This window comes from Daphnia magna, unplaced genomic scaffold, assembly GCF_020631705.1.
Source record: "Daphnia magna isolate NIES unplaced genomic scaffold, ASM2063170v1.1 Dm_contigs251, whole genome shotgun sequence".
Taxonomy (NCBI): Eukaryota; Metazoa; Arthropoda; class Branchiopoda; order Diplostraca; family Daphniidae; genus Daphnia; species Daphnia magna.
Window position 1 is genome coordinate 36,238 of NW_025533202.1, and position 20,746 is coordinate 56,983.

A 20,746-nucleotide genomic window follows, 5' to 3' on the forward strand; every position below is an offset into this window, starting at 1 on the left:
ATGTCTGTAAACCTATGTGCAGTGTAGATTGCGTTACGGAAAAACTGAAATAGCGTGGCAGTAAGACTGTATGCCGGTAGGCCTGTATGACCATAACTTGTCTTTAAAAACTGCTAGTATAGACGCACCTTTACACAGTATAAAAAAACACACACTGTAAAAAATTTGTTCCAAAAATAGGAAGGAGCAATAGAGCAGTAAACATCCTGCGTTGCGCGTTTTCCACAAATGCGAAAATCTCATTTGTGTCCAAGTTGGTCTGCTCTCTGCTGGGGATGCAGCTCTTATGAAGAAACCATCTTCTTCACGTTAAAAATTAAGTTTTCATAACTATAATTTAGATTTCCCCCTTTTCTTCCTAGCAGTGGGTACCCTATTCATCTTTTCATTTCAAAATTTTTTTTTCTAGCCCCAGTTCTATCTACTTTATTTTTATTTTATTTTTGTTTGTAAGTTGCTCGTCTCTTTTAGCCGAAGAATTTCGTTTGCTGCCAGAAATTCGTCTGCTACAAGGGGATGAACAACAAACCATTCAGAAAAAATACCTAAATAAAAATAAACCAGATAGAACTAGGGCTAGAAAAAAAATTGGGAAATGAAAAAATGAATAAGGTACCCACTGCTAGGAAGAAAAGGGGAAAAATCTTAATTATTGTTATGAAAACTTATTTTTTAACACGAAGAAGTTGGTTTCTCCATAAGACGCTGCAGCCGCACCCCGCAGCAGACCAACTTCGACACAAATGAGATTTTCGCATTTGTGGAGAACGTGCAACGTAGAATGTTTTACTGCTCTATTACCTATTTTTGGTTCCGTCGATTAGGAAATTACGAATTACCTTTCATTTTAGGTAATGGCTATCCTAAGACGGGGCAATAGAAATGACCAATTTTAGGTAATTCTTTAAACTATTTATAGGCTAATTTTGAAAAAAAGATTCACCGTGGTACCCACATAACACAAGGCAGTCCGTCGGATGTCCGACAGATGTCGGGGTCGGATGTTGAGCACATCTTTTTTATATCCTCCGGACAGCCCGATATCCGATTTGGATGTCCTATGGATGTTTTTTTTTTTTGGTTTTGACCGCCCTCAACAGCGCCGTCGGACATTCTAAGGATATCCGAACGGGCTTTCATTTGGCTATAAATATGACATGTATTGGACCTCTAATCTTGAAAAAACATTACGCTATATCAGGATTCGAACTCGGGTCTCCCGCATCACAGTCGAATATTATTCCACTGTAAATGCCATATATTCCTACCGCTAGCCCTATTTTAGATCTTGGGAGGGTGTTCGCCTCCTCTTTTAATACACAAAATTTTAGATGGCTTTATGAACTCCCACCACAAGAAAATACTAGCCCCACAATTTTATCACAAGAGATTTTAGACCCTTCACCAAACCCCGAGACCTTAACCTTTGTCCCCAGTCAGCACAGCAATCGAGGACGTAGTCACCACAGCTCAGAAGAGCAGAGCCAAAGAGACGACGATTTTGTCAGTCTCTGGGTTCCTGCCTTCTTGAGCTGTGAGACTCTACATGACCTAGACGATGTACTCGAACGTTGCACAGCTGACTGGCTCCCTAAAGCACAAATTTTACAAGACCCTAGCCCTGAACAACCCCGAGGAAACCCTGACAAAAGAAAAAGAAACCAAAACCGGCAGATGCAGAAGGCCCGGCGACATATCAAGCAAAAGGCGTACGAGGCGAGGAAGATTCAGCGGCTCTTCAACATTTACCCAAGAAGAGCCGTTCGAGAGGTGCTCGAAGACCGTTCACCCTCCTACGATGGTACTGTACAAGCTGCGGAGGAATATCTCAAGAGGACTTACAACCGATTGAGACCATCTCCGCAGCAGTGCCAAAGTGCGAGGGAACTCTACGACACCTGCGACTGGTCCCAACCTTCAGAGGACCAGATGAACTTCCTTAATCGTGCGCCAACCCAACAAGAGCTTGAAGCTAAGCTTCGCCGGGCTGCCAACACATCACCAGGGGTTGATGGCCTAGAATACCGTCATCTTAGAGCCATCGACCCCAACTGCATTCTGCTGGAAACAGTTTGTAAAATGGTTTGGAAGCTAGGGATTCCTAATTGTTGGAAGACATCACGAACTGTCCCCATTTTCAAGAAAGGGGACACTAGCGACTATTCCAACTTTAGACCAATATCCCTTCTTCCTACCATTTACAAACTGTTCTCGGGAGTGATCAGCAGGAGAGTAACGCAAGTCGCTTCAGACCTTGGCTGGTTATCTCCCGAGCAAAAGGGTTTCCTCCCGGGGGTCCATGGTATTCAGGAACATACACAGCTCTTACAGACGGTTGTCGAGGAGACAAAGACCAAACGAAAGCACATGTCTATAGCATGGCTGGACATGTGCAACGCGTTTGGATCTGTGCCTCACGCCGTTCTGAATGAGCTGTTTATATCACTTCCAATACCAGAGGACCTCCGGCGCATCCTGGTGGACATATATTCGCGAAATCGGATGGATTTTGCCGTTGGGAAAGAATCAATCCGCATTTTCCCGACAGCAGGTGTTCGCCAGGGTGACGCTCTTAGTTCCCCTATTTTTAACCTGGCTTCCGAGCCCCTCGTCAGGGCCGGAAAGTCCAATATTAACCCCGGATTTTTAATATTTGGTTCGCTCGTGAAAACCACGGCATATGCTGACGACATTGCCGTGGTTACAAATTCTCCCTCCGAGCTCCAAAACATTTTAAACGTTTTTACCCTCACCGCAAACACCTTGGGGCTGCAATTTAATGCCGGGAAGTGTGCTTGTCTGGTCTTCGACAAAGCCAAGCCGTCTGACGCCCAGTGCCGAATTGGTGATCAATTAATTCGGTGCTTGGGTCCAGACGACCAAGAAACATATCTTGGTACACCGATCGGAGGAAAATTGCGGTTCCGACCACCAACTGACCTTATCCCTAACCTCGACAAGATTGCCGCCTCCCACCTCGCACCATGGCAAAAACTTGAAATGTTCCGTAGCCACCTTCTTCCCTCCCTTTCCCATCACCTCGCTTCGGGTCGGGTCCTGAAAGACTGCCTTACCCAACTGGACACTGAGTGTAGGAAGTTTCTAGGCCTTATTTGCAACCTTCCCAATCACGCAATGGTCCCGTTTTTCTACGCGGACCGGCGGGTTGGGGGCCTAGGAACATGCCGCCTCACTGATGATGTCGATATCTGGACCATCGCCAGGGCTGCTCAGCTCCTCACTTGTAGAGACCCTATAGTGAGGAACATATGCCGAGAGCAGCTCCATGACACCATCCGGCGAGGGTTCAGAAACGAGCATCCAGGAGTGTTGCCAGTTGGGGAATATCTTTCAGGATCCGTGGATGGGGGGCTCTACAGACTGAGGTACGCGGAGGCAGGGTCCAATCTTTGGACTCTTGCCCGCCAAGCTGCCAAACGACTGGGAGTACGGATTGATGTATCCGGCGACGAAAATCTAAGAATTGTCGCCGATGACGTCTCCGTAAGCCCAGTCAAGGCAGTCCGCGGACTTCGGAAAGTAGCTCGGCAGCGCTATACCAGGGACCTAATTTCCGACAAGAGCCACCAGGGAGTAGTTGTCACTGGCCTCTCTCTGGAAGACAAGTCGAAAGACATGGCTCGCCTGGTATCCTGCCGTACGCCCCTCTCCTTCCGAGACTGGAGATATCTTCACAGGGCCCGGCTCGACATCCTTCCTCTTCGGGGGCACTCGTGGTTTTGCTCACAGGAGCAAGATACGAAATGCCACCTATGCGGAAAGGAAAACGAGACCGGGTTTCATGTGCTTAACCACTGTGAAGAAGGTCTCCTGCTCGCCACCAAGAGGCACAACACCATCCAAGATCTATTGGAGTCGCTGCTAGTCAAGCAGGGACACGACGTCACGATCAACAATGCCATCCCCGGGCAAAGATTAAGACCGGATGTTGAATTCCAACTATCCGGTTCCCGGGTGATGGTCGACGTCGTGGTCTGCTATGACCAACCAGGGAGTATGGAGAATGCCTACCAGCGGAAATATGATAAATATTCTTCGCATGGGAGGCTCCCCCCCCTGGTTGTCGGGTCTCTTGGATCATGGTACCCCAGGAACGACGAAATCCGTTCGATTCTTGGAATCAACGGAAGATCCTGGGTTGCCTTCCGATTCAAGGCCCGATTAGCAGCGATCCAGGAATCAATGAATATGGTGTATGCCCATTTACATCATGGTGCACCAAACCCCGAAGCTGAGGATAACCCCCCTCTTCCCGTAGTAACTCCATACCCAGTAGATTAGTAGGCCCCATTTATTTTATTTATGTAATTTCAGTAATATTTTTAAATGCACCCACCCCATACATGTTTATTCTCCTTCCGGAAACCCCTCCATAAACTAACCACTGTGCCAATCTATAGATATATTATATACCATTTTCGAACAATACAATCGAATTGTCGTAAATCACTTGAGCTTTTTCGATAACAAATCACATACAGGATTTTTAAGAAGTCAAGATGATGTCAAACTTAGGTAAAACCAGAAGTGAATAAATTGAAATTAAACAATTTATGCTAAATATTTTTTGAATTTTAAACTTCAGCATGATTTCTTAAGTTTAAAGTAGTTTTTTATTATTTGAAATTAAAATCCTATCATAAGTATACTTGCTTTGAATATTATTAGATGCCGAATAATATTTATTTTCTGTAAGTTAATTTCCAATGGCTTGGTTCCCGTAAGCTAAACGGAAAGCCTGTGCAAACAAACTCGCGACTTACATATATTTTATTCATTTTTTGCAATAAATTTAAAAATAAACCATCCGGGAAATAGATAATTACTCCTTTATTTTTTAAATTTTTCGTAATAAATGCTGGACTTAAAATAAAATTACATTCAAGGGAAAAATTTGAACGCGGTTAAGTTTTCGCCTTTTTGAAACAAAGAAATTTTGACAATTAATAATGAAACTTAGTGATCGGCCCGAATTAGTTCTAATCGAGTTAACCACCCCGCACCGATAAAGTGCATTCGGGGTTGAATTGAGGTGCCACTTTTTCAACCGGGCGGTGCGGGGAAAAATTTGAGGATAACCCGTTGCCCCAAGGCAATTTTTTTAAAAATGCTGTTCTTTCGGTTTCAGAGTAAAAATCGGGGCAAGCGGGTAGAACGAGCTATTATCGGGGTTGTTATCAGATAGATCGGGTGAAACAGTCAATCGATAATGTTTTTTGCATTGGTGAATCGATTGATTGCAATCCAATTGATTGCAAAGCCCAATTGAATTCGGGGAGAAGAATTTTCCACCCTGAGCCACGCCTCGATGGACCGAAATGAGAAACCCGATTTGCAAAAAAGCGCCCCGATTGGCACGAGGCCGACCCTTAAATGAAACAATTGAGAATCTTCTTGGCTGTTGGAAGGAGGTCCGTAGAATATAATTTTCGCACATCCATTGCACTTCCAAAGTGACTAGCCGACGGATATCCCTGGAACTACCCATTGAGTACATAGATATCTAACGGATGTTCGGCCATGATTCGGACATCCGACGGCAGAAATGTGCTATATGGGTAGACTTCAACCACAGAACTTTGTATTCGGAGTTTCGTGCATTACCATTGCGCTACACTGTATATATTATTAGCTAACTTCTCATAAAATACTAGTAAGATGCCTTGGGTGATCGAAAATTTTCTGAAAAACTTTTGGTACATTTACAAACATAGATTTTAAAGCTAAAATTACTTTTAAACTGCTAATTATCATATAACATTGATTTTGTAAAGTTAAATTGGCATATTTATTCGAAAATTTTAAAAATACGTAGATAAGCAAAATCAACTTTCGAAAAATTCTAAGCGTAGGGTTCTAAAATCCACAAATACCTTACGTTAACTAACTGATATGTAGTTAAAACTAGGGTAAATGAGTGAATTGGAACAGCGTTTGGTTAAACAGTCTTCCTTATGGAGAATGCATGTAAAGCCGATCTGCTAATTTGGGACAAAAACCCTAGTTCGTGGGACACTTTTTCTAATTTGGGACAATCATATTTTTTAAAACTAACTCATTCATTCGATTCAGTTTTTAATTCTGAATTGATTTGCTTAAGACACCAAACGGGGTGCAATTGGAAAATATTGCGAAATTTATGATTTATAAAACCAAAACAAAGAGCTGTCAAAACGAGACTTCGTCTGTACAGGCCTGTGTACTTGCAATGGAAACTCATGTCAACCACAAAATATTTATTTTTTATAAATTTATATCATACTGTTCTCTTTAAGTAACCAATAGGCCATCATATCATGGTAAAAAACCAAAAAAAAATAAGCGTGCCTGGAATTTTCGAGAAAATAGCATAGAAATTGCCGCAAGTATGCCGTAATGTTCCAAGTTATGAACCGAAAAATATCACCTCAAATTTACCATGTCCTAGCCAGTGTCAAAGTAACCATGTTCCTAAAGTGTATCTTTACAAGGAAGTAAAGTGTGTTACTACTGCAGGCCAACGATATTAATCTAATTGGTGATTGATCTTGATCTCTTTTTTCCATAAGCACCCATGACGCTAAATTTTGACAGCAGACTATTACGTAGATATGTTTAAGTTGTACGTAAATTGTGTTCGTATGGCAGTGACACAGTGGTAAAGCATTAGTCTGTGAATTCTACAGTCGTTGGTTCAAATCTGACTAGTGATAGAGTATTAATAAGTATTTAAATTTTCAACTAACTTTTTGTTAACCTTAAGGATTTCTAATTTTTTTTGCCACGCATTGTTACTTCACCACAATAATTTAAAACTAAAGTTGTTCCAAGTAATATTGACATCGCCGGGTTCGCTTAAAATCCCTTTATCAATCGGAAGAATTCATAACCAAAGCCAGCTAACAATATTCATCTAATCTGCAATTGCAGTTCTCATAATTTTTTCACATCAACTTCCATGACGCTAATTTGAGACAGCAACCAATACACTATAAACGACTCGTTTTTATTTTATAATACGTTTCTTGTATTTCATCAGCTGTGGCATAGTCGTAAGGCGTTGGACTGTAAATTCGTTGGTTGATTGTTCAAAACTGTACATAGTTCTTTTTCTTGATCCTAGAATTTTCCCCACATATTTAGAGATATTTTTTAATCATCAAAGAATCCCTAAACTTACACAATAACAGCAAGTGTTTGTGATAAATAGATTCGTTTCAGTTTCCTCTACTATATTATAGATTTTTTTACTGAAATCATGCAAGAAAAATTATTTAACTTGTGTTTGCAGTTCTAATGTTTTTCACATAAGCTCCCATGACGCTAATTTGGGACAGCAAACTGTACACTAAATGGCTCGTTATTATTTTAAGTTACGTTTGCTATTGATCAGCAACTGTGGCGTAGTAGTAGGGCGTTGGCATGCAAACTCGGTGGTTGAAGGTTCAAAATTGCTTATGGACTATATCTTAGGATTTTTTCTTGATTCTAGATTTTTTCCCCACATATTTAGAGATATTTTTTAATCATCAAAGACTCCCTAAACTGACACAATAACAGCAATTGTTTGTGGTAAATAGATTCGTTTCAGTTTCCTCTAAAATATTATTGATTTTTTTACTGAAATCATGCGAGAAAAATTATTTAACTTGTGTTTGCAATTCTAATGTTTTTTACATAAGCTCCCATGACGCTAATGTGGGACAGCAAACTGTACACTAAATGACTCGTTATTATTTTAAGATACTGTAGCGCCAATGTACTTTGTCGCTTAGCGCCGGATACTAAGAGATGCAAATGTGCGATGTCAATGAACTTTGCCACTCTGGCCGGATGTTCGAGGACCAGTCCGGTCGGGCTAGGTTTTAACCCCAAACAAATTGTAATAAGTTGTTTTTTACATGATCTGTGTTTATATCCCCTTTATCTATGCCCTGTTAAAAAGCTCCCGAAAAATATTAATATTTAGTGTACTTATTTTTATTTTTAAAATATGCGTGTTTTTGTGATTCGATTAAAACTATTAAAATACATTTTTAATTTTGAAAAATGAACTTTGTTATTTATTCCCTCATTTATATTCAGGATAAATTTTGTTTACATAACCTTAAAAGTTTGAAATTCACAGCCACTTTTAGCTGGTCACCTCCTTTTTATACCCCTAGAAAACGCGTCCGTGTTTTACACGGCTCTTATGTAAAAATCATGACAACGAAAATCGTTGCCGATAGTGAACTAGAGTTCGCTCCTCATCCGTTAAGGTCTCATTTTAGTCGGTGGTTTATCCTTTACCACCCCAATAAATGATTCCCGGGAGCTAGTTTTACTTTTCAAGTTATTTTATGAAATCTTAACCCAATTTTCCCCAAATTTTCTTTCTTCACGTTCTAGTTTCCGCCACACCCGCAGTGAGCGCTATGGCGTTCTGTTATATTGTTTACATATATCCAACTTCAAAATTGAAATCAAGTAGGGTATTCCCCACATAGCACCCGACCAACATATGCTCACCGACTTAAGACATACCTTTGTCTTCATTTTTTCAAAGTAACAGACAAAGCATTGTCTTAAGATTCGGCTTTTTTAAATACGATATTATTCCTTCCGCTAGTGATTGGTAGCTGTATTTAAAGTTGACTTATTCATATTTTTGTCATTATATGTTAAGTTTAATTTTTTTTGCCGGCCTTACCAAGAGGTCTGATTCTTTCTTTTGTTTAGACAAAGCATTGCCTTAAGATTTGTCTGTTTTAAATACGATATTATTCCTCCCGCTAGTGATTGTTAGCTGTATTTAAAGTTGACTTATTCATATTTTTGTCATTATATGTTAAGTTTAATTTTTTTTGCCGGCCTTACCAAGAGGGCTGATTCTTTCTTTTGTTTAGACAAAGCATTGTCTTAAGATTTGTCTGTTTTAAATACGATATTATTCCTCGCGCTAGTGATTGGTAGCTGTATTTCAAGTTTAATTTGTCATGTTTTTGTCATTATATGTTAAGTCTAAGGTTTTTCGGCCTTACCAAGAGGGCTTATTCTCTCTTTTTTTTTAAGACAAAGCATTGTCTTAAGATTAGCCTGTTTTAAAAACGATATTATACCTTGCGCTAGTGATTGGTAGCTGTATATAAAGTTAACTAATTCATGTTTTTGTCATTATATGTTAAGTTGAATGTTTTTTCGGCCTTACCATGAGTGCTGCTCCTGTTTGTTTTTTTCTTCAGACATAGGCAAGTCTTAAGTTTTTTTCAATAGTTATTTAAAATTAAATTTTAAAAGTATTTATCAATTTCATCAAGGAATTTTACAAATATTAATTTGAAATAATTTATGATTATAAATTTGTGAAGTCAAGCAGTCGACATTTTTTCCCCTCCCCTCCCTAGACGACGAATTCGACTGCGCTGATCCTTTCGGCGAGCTCCGGAAGCATTGCTCGACTTGGCGGTATGGGCAGTATGGTTCAAAACACGGTCTAACAGGAGAGGTAGACTAACGCCATAAGAGCTTTTTGTCTCAGTAGGGTGGGAGGGTTATACATTTATTTTATCCCTTTTCAATTCACAGCATAAACGTCCAAACGTTTATATTCCCTTTCATAATTTTCTAAAAAATGTTCTATTTTAATTGTATGGGTGTCATTTAAAATTTCAGACACAGCCTTATCTTAAGTCGCAGAGCATATGTTGAGGGTTGCACATTTTGAGAATTTTTTTCTTTTTAACTTAGCATTTCTTTAAAAACTTCTCAAATCCAAGAATCTTTCATTTAAAAAATACTTCAGACAAAGCAACGTCTTAAGATTTTATCTATTTTTACGAAAGCGCTATTACCATGTAATTTTGGGGATTATGCAAATTTTTACTAACTAAGAATTGTTTTAATTAACTAAGCCAATCTTCATAAGGAATCACAATCGGAAGCATCTAAATTAACTCTAAATAGTACCGAAGTAGAAAAAATTATGTAACTAAACAAGGAAAATCTTATTTTTTTTTGTAATTTAAGTTTTATTTAATCAAGAAAAACACAAATTATTTCTTTTTTAGTCAAAAGATCTTTATTGTTTAATATTAAAAGCCAAAAAAGAAATTTAAAAATTTCAGACAAAGCCTTTTCAGAAGAATTACCTTGGTGTTTCGATTCGTTTGTTCGGTTGACGTCTCTCAAGCACCACAATTAGTTATTATTTTAATTTTGCAACGGGACGGATCAGAGAAAAGGTTCTCTTACTTTTATTAAATACAATATTGCTTTAAAAGAGTCAAACATTTATTTTTCATAACTTTTAGTAAGAATTATGCAATTTGTATTCTAAATTATATTGCAGATTCATCATCTTCCGAATAGCTAGATGAGCTTTCTGTTTCTTCATCAGAATATTCGGATTCTGAGAGAGAATCGTAATTGTCTTCATCAGATGTGTCAAACTCAAATTCTGGTTCAGAATGATTTGTTTGTGTTTCACATACGAAATCTGAAAAATCCTGGTTGCACTTTAAATTAAATGTTGTTAGAGCCATTTGAATTTTTAAATTAAGATGATGAACTTCAGAAACTTTCATGACGGATTTCCCTTTCGCAAATTTCTCGTCTTCTCCGGTATGTTTTTGACTTGGTTGTTGTAGTGATGACCGTTTATCAATGAGGAATCGCATGTAGTTTATCATTTCATTCTTACTCAATGTAATTTCCTCCCTTGCTCTTTTCAATAGCATCCAAGAATCAACAATATTATATTTGTCGGCAAGGGAAACTGCAAAAACGACGAAATGAAGTTTTTACTTAAAAAAGTACAATTTTTTTATTTTTACGTGTGGGAAAGTGCGTGTCATCCCGATCCAGAACTGTTTCCCAAGGAAAGACACCTTCATTGAAATCCTCGTAAGAAATTGGAAGCGTTGTATCCTTAGAATTAATTAATTCAATCGTTTCCAAAGCCTTTCGTTTAGGTTCCGTCAAAACCCGCCTTAATTTAGTGCGACTCTTCGAATTTTCTTTTTAGTACAAGTTCGATACTCTGAGTAAGTAATGCGGTCTCAATTTATTTTTTGTAATATACCTGCTTCTTTAGAGATAGAAATGGAAGTAGTCTTTAAATGAGCATGTAAGCCCTCCAGCATTCTTCTCAGTGTATCAACTGTAGTCTTTTTGGTTTTTCTTTGGTCAAGAATTGCCTTAGCTTTTGTCTCCAGCTCCTTGTGAATCAGTGGAAGATCATTATATACGAGGTTATGGGTTTCCAACAATTTCTCGAGTTTTGGAGTGCCTTGTTTGATTTCCTTTCTTGCCTAAGAAAATTTTCGTTATTTTCAAATAATTATTCAACCTGTATTGCAAAGTTGTTTACTTTTTCTAGCTTTTTGCGTAGAAGGAAATGCATATTTTCAATTTTACCCCAGTTCCAATAAAGAATAGCTAATGTTAAAAAATCGTTTCTGTCTAAATGAAGTAAGAGTAAAATCGTTGAATTAATAGTTAACAATGCAACAATGTTTGCTAATAAATACAGTAAGAAGCTCTATTACTATGTTTGGCCATATGCTTTAGCACATAAGCAGGGTTGGACGCGGTAGTAAAAAAATTTACCGCTACCCGGTAGCTGTAACCGCAAGATTTCAATTTTCTACCGCGGTACGTTACTACCGCGGTAGTCTGACAGCCTACCGCGGTTGCGGTGGTCGTTTGCGGTAGCGCGGATAGCTAAGACAAAATAAAATCACAAGCATTTAGGTTTCATTTAGTTTGCCTTATTGTCTTGTATTTCAGATTGAAAGAATTACTGAATTAGTTTATGAATCAATGAACTTGTTTACTTTTAATAATAACATGCGTTCAAAGTTTTTGTCTGACAAACGACCCCTTAGTGGGGTAAAAATCCTTCCTGCAACGCTGAATAAGCGCTCGACAGAGGCCGAGGAAGGAAATGCAGCATTGTACTTGATAAATATGGCCTTAATGGTTGGGTATTTGTTCAGGCTGCTTATCTTTGTAGACTGGTCGGCAAGGAACAAATCAACCTCGTTGGATTCCGCTGGTACTGTGTTTGTCAAAATTGATTTGAAGAAATCTTTCTTGGTCTTCTTTCTCTGCGGGCTGTAGTCCGAATCCTCGCTTTGAATACCATCGGCCGCTGAATAAGACTGCTTCCTAGTAAAATGAAAATTAAAGCAAGAAGTTAACAAACACAGCACTACATCATGGAATTAGTGTAACTGTATAGATACCTATTTTCCAAGTCAACTTGGTCGTTCTTGAAGGATCGAAAGACGTCTACAATACCTTGGACTTTAGCATCACGCTCCTCGCCTTCCGGCATCCATTTTGCCTTGAAGAGAGGATGTACCATGGCGGCGATGTGCAACTCTGCGTCAGCCAAACTTTCAGCAAATCTTCGCTTTACTGATTCGATCATTGTGTTTAGGAGAGGTTTGCAGTGCTTGATGCCGCCTTTCTCCTTCAGGTTTTCCATCTTATTGAGAAGGATGGTAAGCGTAGGAAGTAAATAACCGATAGAGATGTTGACGTCTGCTTGAAGAACATTCAATGCTTCTGATATAGGCTCCATCACTTTGACGTATTCACGAATGAATTCCTCTTCGGCTGGGCGGAAATACGCAATCCCGAATTGTTCAAAAAGTGCTTTAAGTTCGGTCCTTTTCTTTGTGACGAAGTATTTGGCTCGTTGCATGGCATTGAAATAAGAATTCCAACGAGTTTCATTATGAATGATAAAGAGCATCCCAAGGCTCTCTATGATCGTGTCAGAAGCCTTAGAGCTTCGATTTTGCTTATTCCAGATAGCAGTCAGTTTCTTATCGGTTGCCTCCATTAGGTTCTTGAGAGCCGGTTCTAGATCCTTATAGATGTCACACTTGCAAATCAGGTTTAATGTGTGGCATGCACACCGACGATGAGGTGGTAGGATGTAAATGTTGGTTGCGTCAATACCACTATTTAGGATTGCCGTTAAGGAAATTGGATTCATGTCAGCATCAGTATTTTCTTGAATTTCGGATTCACTCTCTTGCTCCGTTGCAGATTCTCCTTGATCCTCCTTTTCCTTATCATGGTTATGATCAGATAACGAATCGATCTCATCATCGGTCTCTTCAAAATCAGAAAGCTCATCTTCTAGAAGAGCGGCGATGTTGTCTTCTCCGGTCACCTTGAAATTAAAAAAAAAGAATTCAGTACCGACATTGTAAGAAACTGATTGCTAGTCTAGTACCATCCTGTTTGACCTGACATTTACTGGCTGCAGAGTCGTCCTAGAGGTGGACGCGTTCAAAACGTCCAATGAAGCTGCCCTTAGAGGCGCATTTTGATTTTGAGTCGAAGTGGATCTCTCGATGGTGGAGTGGAGAGACGAGGATCCATAGAGACGAAATGCTTTCACAAAATTGCTTCCGTTGTCCGTCACCGTTGCCGTCAATTTGTGAAGGATGTCGTATTCTTCGTACACACCTTCTAGGAGCTTGGCAATAATTTCAAAATCACACTTTCCTATGACGCGTCTTACGGCAAGGCATACGGAACGCCTTTTCAGGTTTGGAGCGATCCAGTGGGCAGTGATGCCGATGAACGCCCGCCGCCTAGAAGTCCATCCATCGGCAGTTGTACAAATCCACAATGCGCCTCGCAACTGGTTCATAAGAGCAGCTCTCTTCTTTATATACATACTGGCGATCTGCTTTCGGTAGAATGCACGGTTCCTGACTTTAAGACGAGGTTGCAATTTACGGGTGTAAGTCCGGAAGGCTTCTGTCTCTGTGTGATAGACTGGTAGAACCGCGTCACAAAGGTATTCCTGTAAAAGGATAATAGATGAAGTTTACCAACAATCTTTCTCTTATGCCAGTAACAATTACCGGAATGAATTCATCCAGGTTTTTCTGTGTGACAAGTTTTTGGTACCCTTGAAAAGACAAGACCTGCTGCACGGAGGCTGGCTTACGATCTGTCTCGATCTTTTTATCCGAATGGTCCCTAAGAGGTTGGACGCCCATCAACTTAGTAGCATCAATTTCTTTACAAAGTGTGTTAAACTTTTCCAGCTGTTCCTTATGAACCGTCTAAAGACCAAAAAAGGCATAAAATCGACCATCTTCAACAAGTTGTCATACCAAGTACGTCATACTTTGATGTGAGCCCGCAAGTTTCCTCTAGAGTTGTTTATCGCCGATAGAGTCTTTCCCATTCTGGGACAATCTTTCACTTGACAAGCGTACAGGGAGCTTCCATTTTTCGCCGAGGGCTCAATAAACTTGAAGAAGGATGGTGGGTAGGAAAGCCTTTTGATGTCATCAGATTCTACAAAACCCATAATAAGTAATCTACAGAAACATGACTAGATTTATTCTTTATATACCTTTCAAAGATTGGACACTAGTAGCATCTTCAGGATTCCTTGTGTCACTCTCTCGATCTCTGCTGGGACTTGAAGAAGATAGATTGCTGTCATCACGAGAAGTGTCCAACTCATTAAGGCCCATCACCTCAGTATCTAAAATAAAAAAGATGAATAATAGGATATGAAAGATTAGGTTTGGGAGTATTACCTGAATGAACTGTTTGCCCACGCTGAACAGATTGAGTGCTGGTAGAAGCTGGTACTGAAGCTTCCTTCGCAGTGGCAGGTTCTGCGACAGCAACATCATCAATTTGTGCTGCATCAGGTGGATTAACTTGTTGTGAATGAAAAATTTTTTCAAATACAGTTACATAGGTAAAGTCAGAACTTGCAACTACTAAACTACCTGATTGATGTAACAAAACACTATTTTCATTCCTGACAGGTGCACTGCGTTTACCTCGTTTGTTTTGCTGGGATCGATTCCCTCGACTAAAATAAAGTTTGGATGCTTGCATTACACTCAATAATAATAAAATTGACAAGTTTGACTTACCCCATGATGATAAAAGACTAAATCTGTTAAATCAAACGTTTTTCAGTAACTTTATTGAGAATTACAAACTTTATAGATGAACATCAAGCGTTAGGGGCTGAGGAAATGGCGTGCTGCCATCTATTTTTTAATGAAATATAGTTCATTTTCTGGCTGATAGATGGCGTTTATCTACCGCTACCGTGCGGTAGTATACATGACATGCGGTAGTGCGGTAATTGTGAAAATTTTAAGCATATCGCGGTAAAAGATTGCGGTACTACCGCTACCGCGCGGTAGTACCGCGGTAGATTTTAACCGCGGTGGTCCAACCCTGCACATAAGCATATAGATACAATTTGGAGAAAACTTGCTCGTGCTCTTCTCCTCCAGTTAAGCCCATTCCAGTTGTCCAGCGGGGATTCCATAAAATCTGTTTTGTACATATATATTTCAAGCTTGAGAGAAGACTTTGCTTCATAATTTATTGATATAATACCTTGCATGGCAATTGATGTGCATTCTTATGCATGATAGGCAAGATTCCTGTCATTTCACTTGTTAGATTACGGTATTCAGGAAAATGACGAGCCACTTTTGTTTTCATCCATTTCCAGTATTGGCATACCACGTCGTAGCAGAAGAATTTGGCGTTACTTTTCATGGCTTCGTTGTGCATAAATGCAGTATGGGTCCACGATTCACCTTTAAACATGTTGATTGCGTATGGTACAACGCAGTGCTTGCAGGAGCTAACGACGAGCCCAGTCTCGTCATACTTCTTTTGTTCATTGGAGTCTTCTCTTGCGGCCTTAAAAGCCGACCCCCACACATCTGTTTCTTTTTTGTCTACAAAATAAGATATGGGAATTAAAAATCCTATAAAATTATGATTAATCATATCGTAGTCCAGCATGTCAAATCTAGTAGTTTCAAATGAAATGTAATTGCGTACAGTAGAAACTTTGTTGTAAATCCTTTGACGGAAATTTTCAACTTCTGTATCGGATTTGATAACTAAGTTTCCAAACCTCGCCTGTGGCTGTTCCATTCTATTGAAATAATAAAACTTAAGACCAGTCTTTGTCGTGTTTTCTTGTACACGCATCTTACGTTCTTTCGTTTTCTGGATTGTGCACTTTTCCAGCCGAGCTTAAGCGCCTCAATTTTACGATAGCGTCAGAAGATCTGACTAAAGGTTCTTTCCCACAACTTGGGCAATGAGTTTTGTCTCTTTTCAGCACTTCTTGGTCAATATAGTGGCGACAGGTTTCCCACTCTCTTTCCGCAGTAGTAAATAACGGTACGTTAATCGGTCCATTCTTCCAAATCAACCAAATCATAATTATAACAATTGAATAAATTGTACTGCTTTGTGTCACGTACCCGTCCATATTCTTTAGATACGTCTTCAAGAGTGCGAGCGTACATGTTCTTTGAAGAACCTGGACACTTGTGGGAAATGTGATACCCTAATAGAAGTGCCTCTTCTGAAAAAAGATATGTAACTTTCTCTGATAAACTTGCAGGGAAAAAACCAGAAAATATATAGTCGTCGATAGTGGCTTTCCTAACAGTATGGCAACTATCACAAACAAAATTAGTTCCCTTTAACAGAAACCGACCTGTCCAATTATTTTTTAAATTATTAGATAGTCTTTAGAATACGGTCTACATTGAATGTTATTTTTACCTTGCTCAGTGACAACCACGATTGATTCTGTGAGATTAGGTGTAAGCGACATCGATCCAAGGCAGTTTACATCACAGCATTTAAGAGGCACAAAGCATGGTAAACAAACATCTGTAAAAGAGCATAATAGTTGAGAAACACGTGTGTCTGAATTTTTATTTTTAGACAGATACCTTTTGTTATAATGTTTCCTTCTTCATCGATAAAATGATGGGGCTGTAATGTTTCCAGGGTTTCGCAAGAACACAACAGTCTTCGATGAAATGGCATGCTGGAGTGTGTGTTTGCATCACATTGATGGCAAAGGTGTCTTTTGCAGGTCATACATCTCACAGCGTAGAAGTTCAAATCACCATGACACTGGTCACATTTTGAATGAAATAGTGGCTGTCTTGATACATATTCTGTAAAAATTCTTCTTCTAGCATGCTGTCCCCATGCACCAAATGTTTGTCGTTCTTGCCATGTTCGATGTTGTCTTACCTGCATGCTTTCTAAGTCGTTTTTCACTTCTCTTCTTAGCTTATCTGCAAAGATACAATTTCACTTTATTTATATAACCAAAATAAAATTGTACTGGATTTTCATAGTAACCAAGATCTTCAAGGCTGATAGCTGATGGGAATTCATCAGTCGCTATGTCATGTGCTGAATGATGGGTAGTGAATGATGAAACAGTTTGTGGCTGTTGTACGGATTGCGAAGAATGTTGAAGGGAATCACCACTAAGAGTTGAATTTTTTTTCTTCCTAGTTTTTCCAAGATAAGTAAAAGTTTTTCCAGCAGTGGAACTAGACTTTACTTTTACATTGTTCTTCGACTTGGAAAAATGCTCGGATAAATGATGATACTTTCTTTTCCTCTTGGGATAAACATTTTTCTTCTTTTTCTCTTCTGTTGATGAGGTTTCGAAATCACTTTCCACATAATTTTCCGACTCACTCAATGAACTTACTTCTGCCATGACAAATTACGTAAAAATGTATGGTGCATTGGTGCGCCGTTTGTAGCAGCGAAATACAGATACTTTTTTCGTCAATCCAACCTTAGTCTGCTATCGTCGTCTGCTTAACACCGTTGCTATGCTTTCTTTTTGCTGTGATCTTTTTTTAATTTAATGAAAAATGCTACCTTTTAATTGCAAAATAAATCAATCGAAATAATTAGAATTATTCTTTAATATTATTTTGCATTTCCCCCCCTTTTTTTACATAAAACCCATGAAAGTTATTCAAACGGATAGCCACCTAGCGGTCCAAAACATAGCCACATTCACTCTCCCCCTAGATGGCTAGGGATAAGCGCTGAGCGGCTGAGCCCTATCATCTCAAACGAAGCGAGGACGTTCTCGCCCGGTTCCTACAAATCCCGGCAAGTGTAGAGCAACATATTACGAACGGGGAGCTGAATGTGGCAACGACCACAGCATTCACCACAACCAGACGTGGCCCACGTCATTACGATTGCGAAGACGATCAAAACGTAGGGTCTGAATGCAACGGCAAATTCTACACCAGCTCACCGACGGAAATCGCCTGCCAAAACGCCGTATGCGTAGACAAATAACATCACTGAGACACAAAAAAACCATTGCGGCGACTGGTTGGACGAATAGCGCGCGCCGTCCGCTATTTGATCGCTTAGTGCAGCCCGTCCGCTGTAACAGTTGGGTATCTACGCGAAAATAATGAGGTTAAATATTTCGCACTAAAAGCTCTACTAAGAGCGCAGGGCACTTTTTATTAAATTGCGCAAAAAAGGATCAATTTAGCGCAATTCATTCCATCATATAATTTACGAAAAGAACAAGCGCTAAAATCAATATTTAACGCTACATATCACGCATTGCACTAAATTTAATTAAACGGACGTGCAAAGTAAACCAACAATTGCGGCGACTAGTTGGGCGAGTAGGGCGTGCCCTTTCGTTATTTCGGCACTTATCGCGGCGCCTTGCGTTATTTTTGCGTTGTCGATCGCCCGTTGTTTTTAGCGGCTCGCACGAAAAATAATTATATTAAATGTTTCACGCTAGATCTAGCGCTATCTAAGCGCGCATGGCGCTAGTGATGTAGTTTTGATAAACTTGCGCGCGAAGCGCTATATTTAGCGCAATTCACTTCATCGCATTATTTATAAAACGTGCCAGCGCTTCGGTTATTTAACGAGTTGCGACAAAAAAACAATTGCGGCCACTTGACTAGTTGCGCGCGTCCGTCTATTATATTAGCGCTAGTCGCTATCGAGTCCGTTCTCTATCTTAGCGCTAATCGTCGCTTGGCCAATGTTTAGGCGGCTCGTTTGGCGAAAAATGTCAAATGGTTTGCGTTGGATATAGCGATATCGTTGCGCGTATGACGTTAGTGATCTATAGATCACTGGACTACGATGCGTTGATTTTAGGCCAATTTTTTCTATCATATGACTTACGAAACGCGCAAGCGCTAAAATAAATGTTTAGCGCTGAATAATGCGCATCACATAAAATTTCATTGAAGGAAAATTCTCGGCTGAAATAAATTGCGTTTATATTTTGCCGTTTAATTCCGGGCTGGCCGAACTGCCCCTTGTCGACGACACCCAGAATATAAACTGATGAATTTGTTGGCGATTGATCTGTCCCATATGAACAGCGGCCCATCTTTGACGGCTTTTCCTATTTACGGACGCATATATGCCTTCGCTGCTCAATAAATAAATTGAAGATGACCCACCTTCAACACCGGAAGCGGTTCGAGCTGGAGTAGCCGCTGTTGGCCAGCGCCAACGAGGTGAAAAATATCAAAAACTCAGGTGACTTAGCATGGTTTGCGGATATTTTTTTTAGCCAGATGTATCTGGGAACTGGGAAGCGCCTTCTTTTCGCTCTCAATAGCAAATGGCTGCGAGCGGTGGCCGCTGAGTTTTTCAAATGTTCCGTCTATGTGGTGCGAGCCAGTAGCCGCTGCCGGTGTTGGAGGTGGGCCATCTTCAATTTATTGGACAGCAAGGGCATACGGCTATAAAGGAACGACGGGTCGCTAACGATCAGCTACTCTGGGTGTCGTCGACAAGGGGCAGTCCGACCAGCCCGGAATTAAACGGTGAAAAACTAGCGCAATAATATTAAGCCAAATATTTGCTAGATATGCGCCCGGTTAATTAAATTTAAAACAATACGCTTTAATAAGGGCTAAATTTTTATTTTAGGGCTTGCGCGTTTCGTAAATTATACCATGAAATAATTTGCGCTCAATTGATACTATCGTGCGCAACTTAATGATTAGCACCCTCCTGCGCTCTTAGTAAAGCTTGTTCTAGTGAAAAATATTTTACCTTATTATTTTTGCGTATATATTATAAAAGGTATTGCGCTAAATTTAGCGCCTCGTAGTTTATCACAGGTAAATCACTAGTGCCATACGCGCTTACACAGCGCTAGATCTAGCGCGTAATATTTGACTTAATTATTTTTCGCGCTACATATTTATTTTTGCTGCTTATTTGTGTTTGTAAATTATGTAATGAAATTCAATGTGCTAAATTTTACGCATTTCGCGCAAGTTAATCTTAAGTTAATTATTAGCGAAATGCGCGCATAGAGAACGCTAGATCTAACGCTAACAATTTAAAATGTTTGGCCGCGAGCAGCGAGCCGTATAAAACAGTGGAAGGGCGACGATTAGCGCTAATAATATAGCCAACGGACTCGCGACAAGCGCTTATATCATGTACAGGCACGCTCTTCTCGTCCATTGGCCGCAATCGTTTTCCCTTTCGCAACATTTTATTCGTCGATTTTTTTAAAATTAACGAACCGCTTGCGCGTTTCGTAAATAATACAATGAAATACGAATATTGCGCTAAATATAGCGCATCGCGTGCTACTTTATCGCAAACAAATCGCTAGTGCCACGCGCGCTTAGATAGCGTTAGATGTAGCGCAACAAATTTCAATGGATTTTTTTTCGCTTATAATGAGCCGCAAAAAATAGCGGACGGACCAGCGATAAGCGCTGAAAAAACGGACTCGCGTTACTCGTGTGACCAGTCGCCTATGGCACGTTTTTAGTGCCATAAGTAGCACCTGAACCCAGCACCTGAACCCTCAACCTCAACCCAGCACCTCAACCCTCAACCTCAACCCGGCACCTATCTATTTTCCGGCGCTATTTTTTCAAGCTAC

General features: G+C 39.8%; 3 protein-coding genes across 3 annotated transcripts; all 3 read right to left on the reverse strand.

Moving 5' to 3' along the window:
- Window positions 1-10,160: 10,160 nt before the first annotated feature.
- On the reverse strand, window positions 10,161-11,553 carry LOC123467871. The gene is made up of 5 exons (XM_045167634.1): window positions 11,529-11,553; window positions 11,351-11,442; window positions 11,063-11,291; window positions 10,815-10,997; window positions 10,161-10,756 (listed from the first exon to the last, which is right to left on the reverse strand). Exons 1-5 carry the CDS (start codon window positions 11,539-11,541, stop codon window positions 10,320-10,322), a joined length of 954 nt encoding a protein of 317 aa, XP_045023569.1. The 5' UTR covers window positions 11,542-11,553; the 3' UTR covers window positions 10,161-10,319.
- A 319-nt stretch (window positions 11,554-11,872) lies between these two features.
- On the reverse strand, window positions 11,873-15,019 carry LOC116929997. The gene is given in 10 exon segments (XM_045167633.1): window positions 11,873-12,056; window positions 12,059-12,150; window positions 12,228-13,168; window positions 13,232-13,810; window positions 13,872-14,075; window positions 14,141-14,313; window positions 14,372-14,506; window positions 14,562-14,687; window positions 14,760-14,845; window positions 14,910-15,019. Coding segments are annotated over 10 exon segments (2,382 nt in total). The 5' UTR covers window positions 14,915-15,019; the 3' UTR covers window positions 11,873-12,015.
- A 155-nt stretch (window positions 15,020-15,174) lies between these two features.
- LOC123467874 lies at window positions 15,175-17,602 on the reverse strand. The gene is made up of 7 exons (XM_045167642.1): window positions 17,176-17,602; window positions 16,755-17,108; window positions 16,582-16,692; window positions 16,275-16,513; window positions 16,002-16,210; window positions 15,388-15,940; window positions 15,175-15,321 (listed from the first exon to the last, which is right to left on the reverse strand). Exons 1-7 carry the CDS (start codon window positions 17,543-17,545, stop codon window positions 15,175-15,177), a joined length of 1,983 nt encoding a protein of 660 aa, XP_045023577.1. The 5' UTR covers window positions 17,546-17,602.
- Window positions 17,603-20,746: the final 3,144 nt, after the last annotated feature.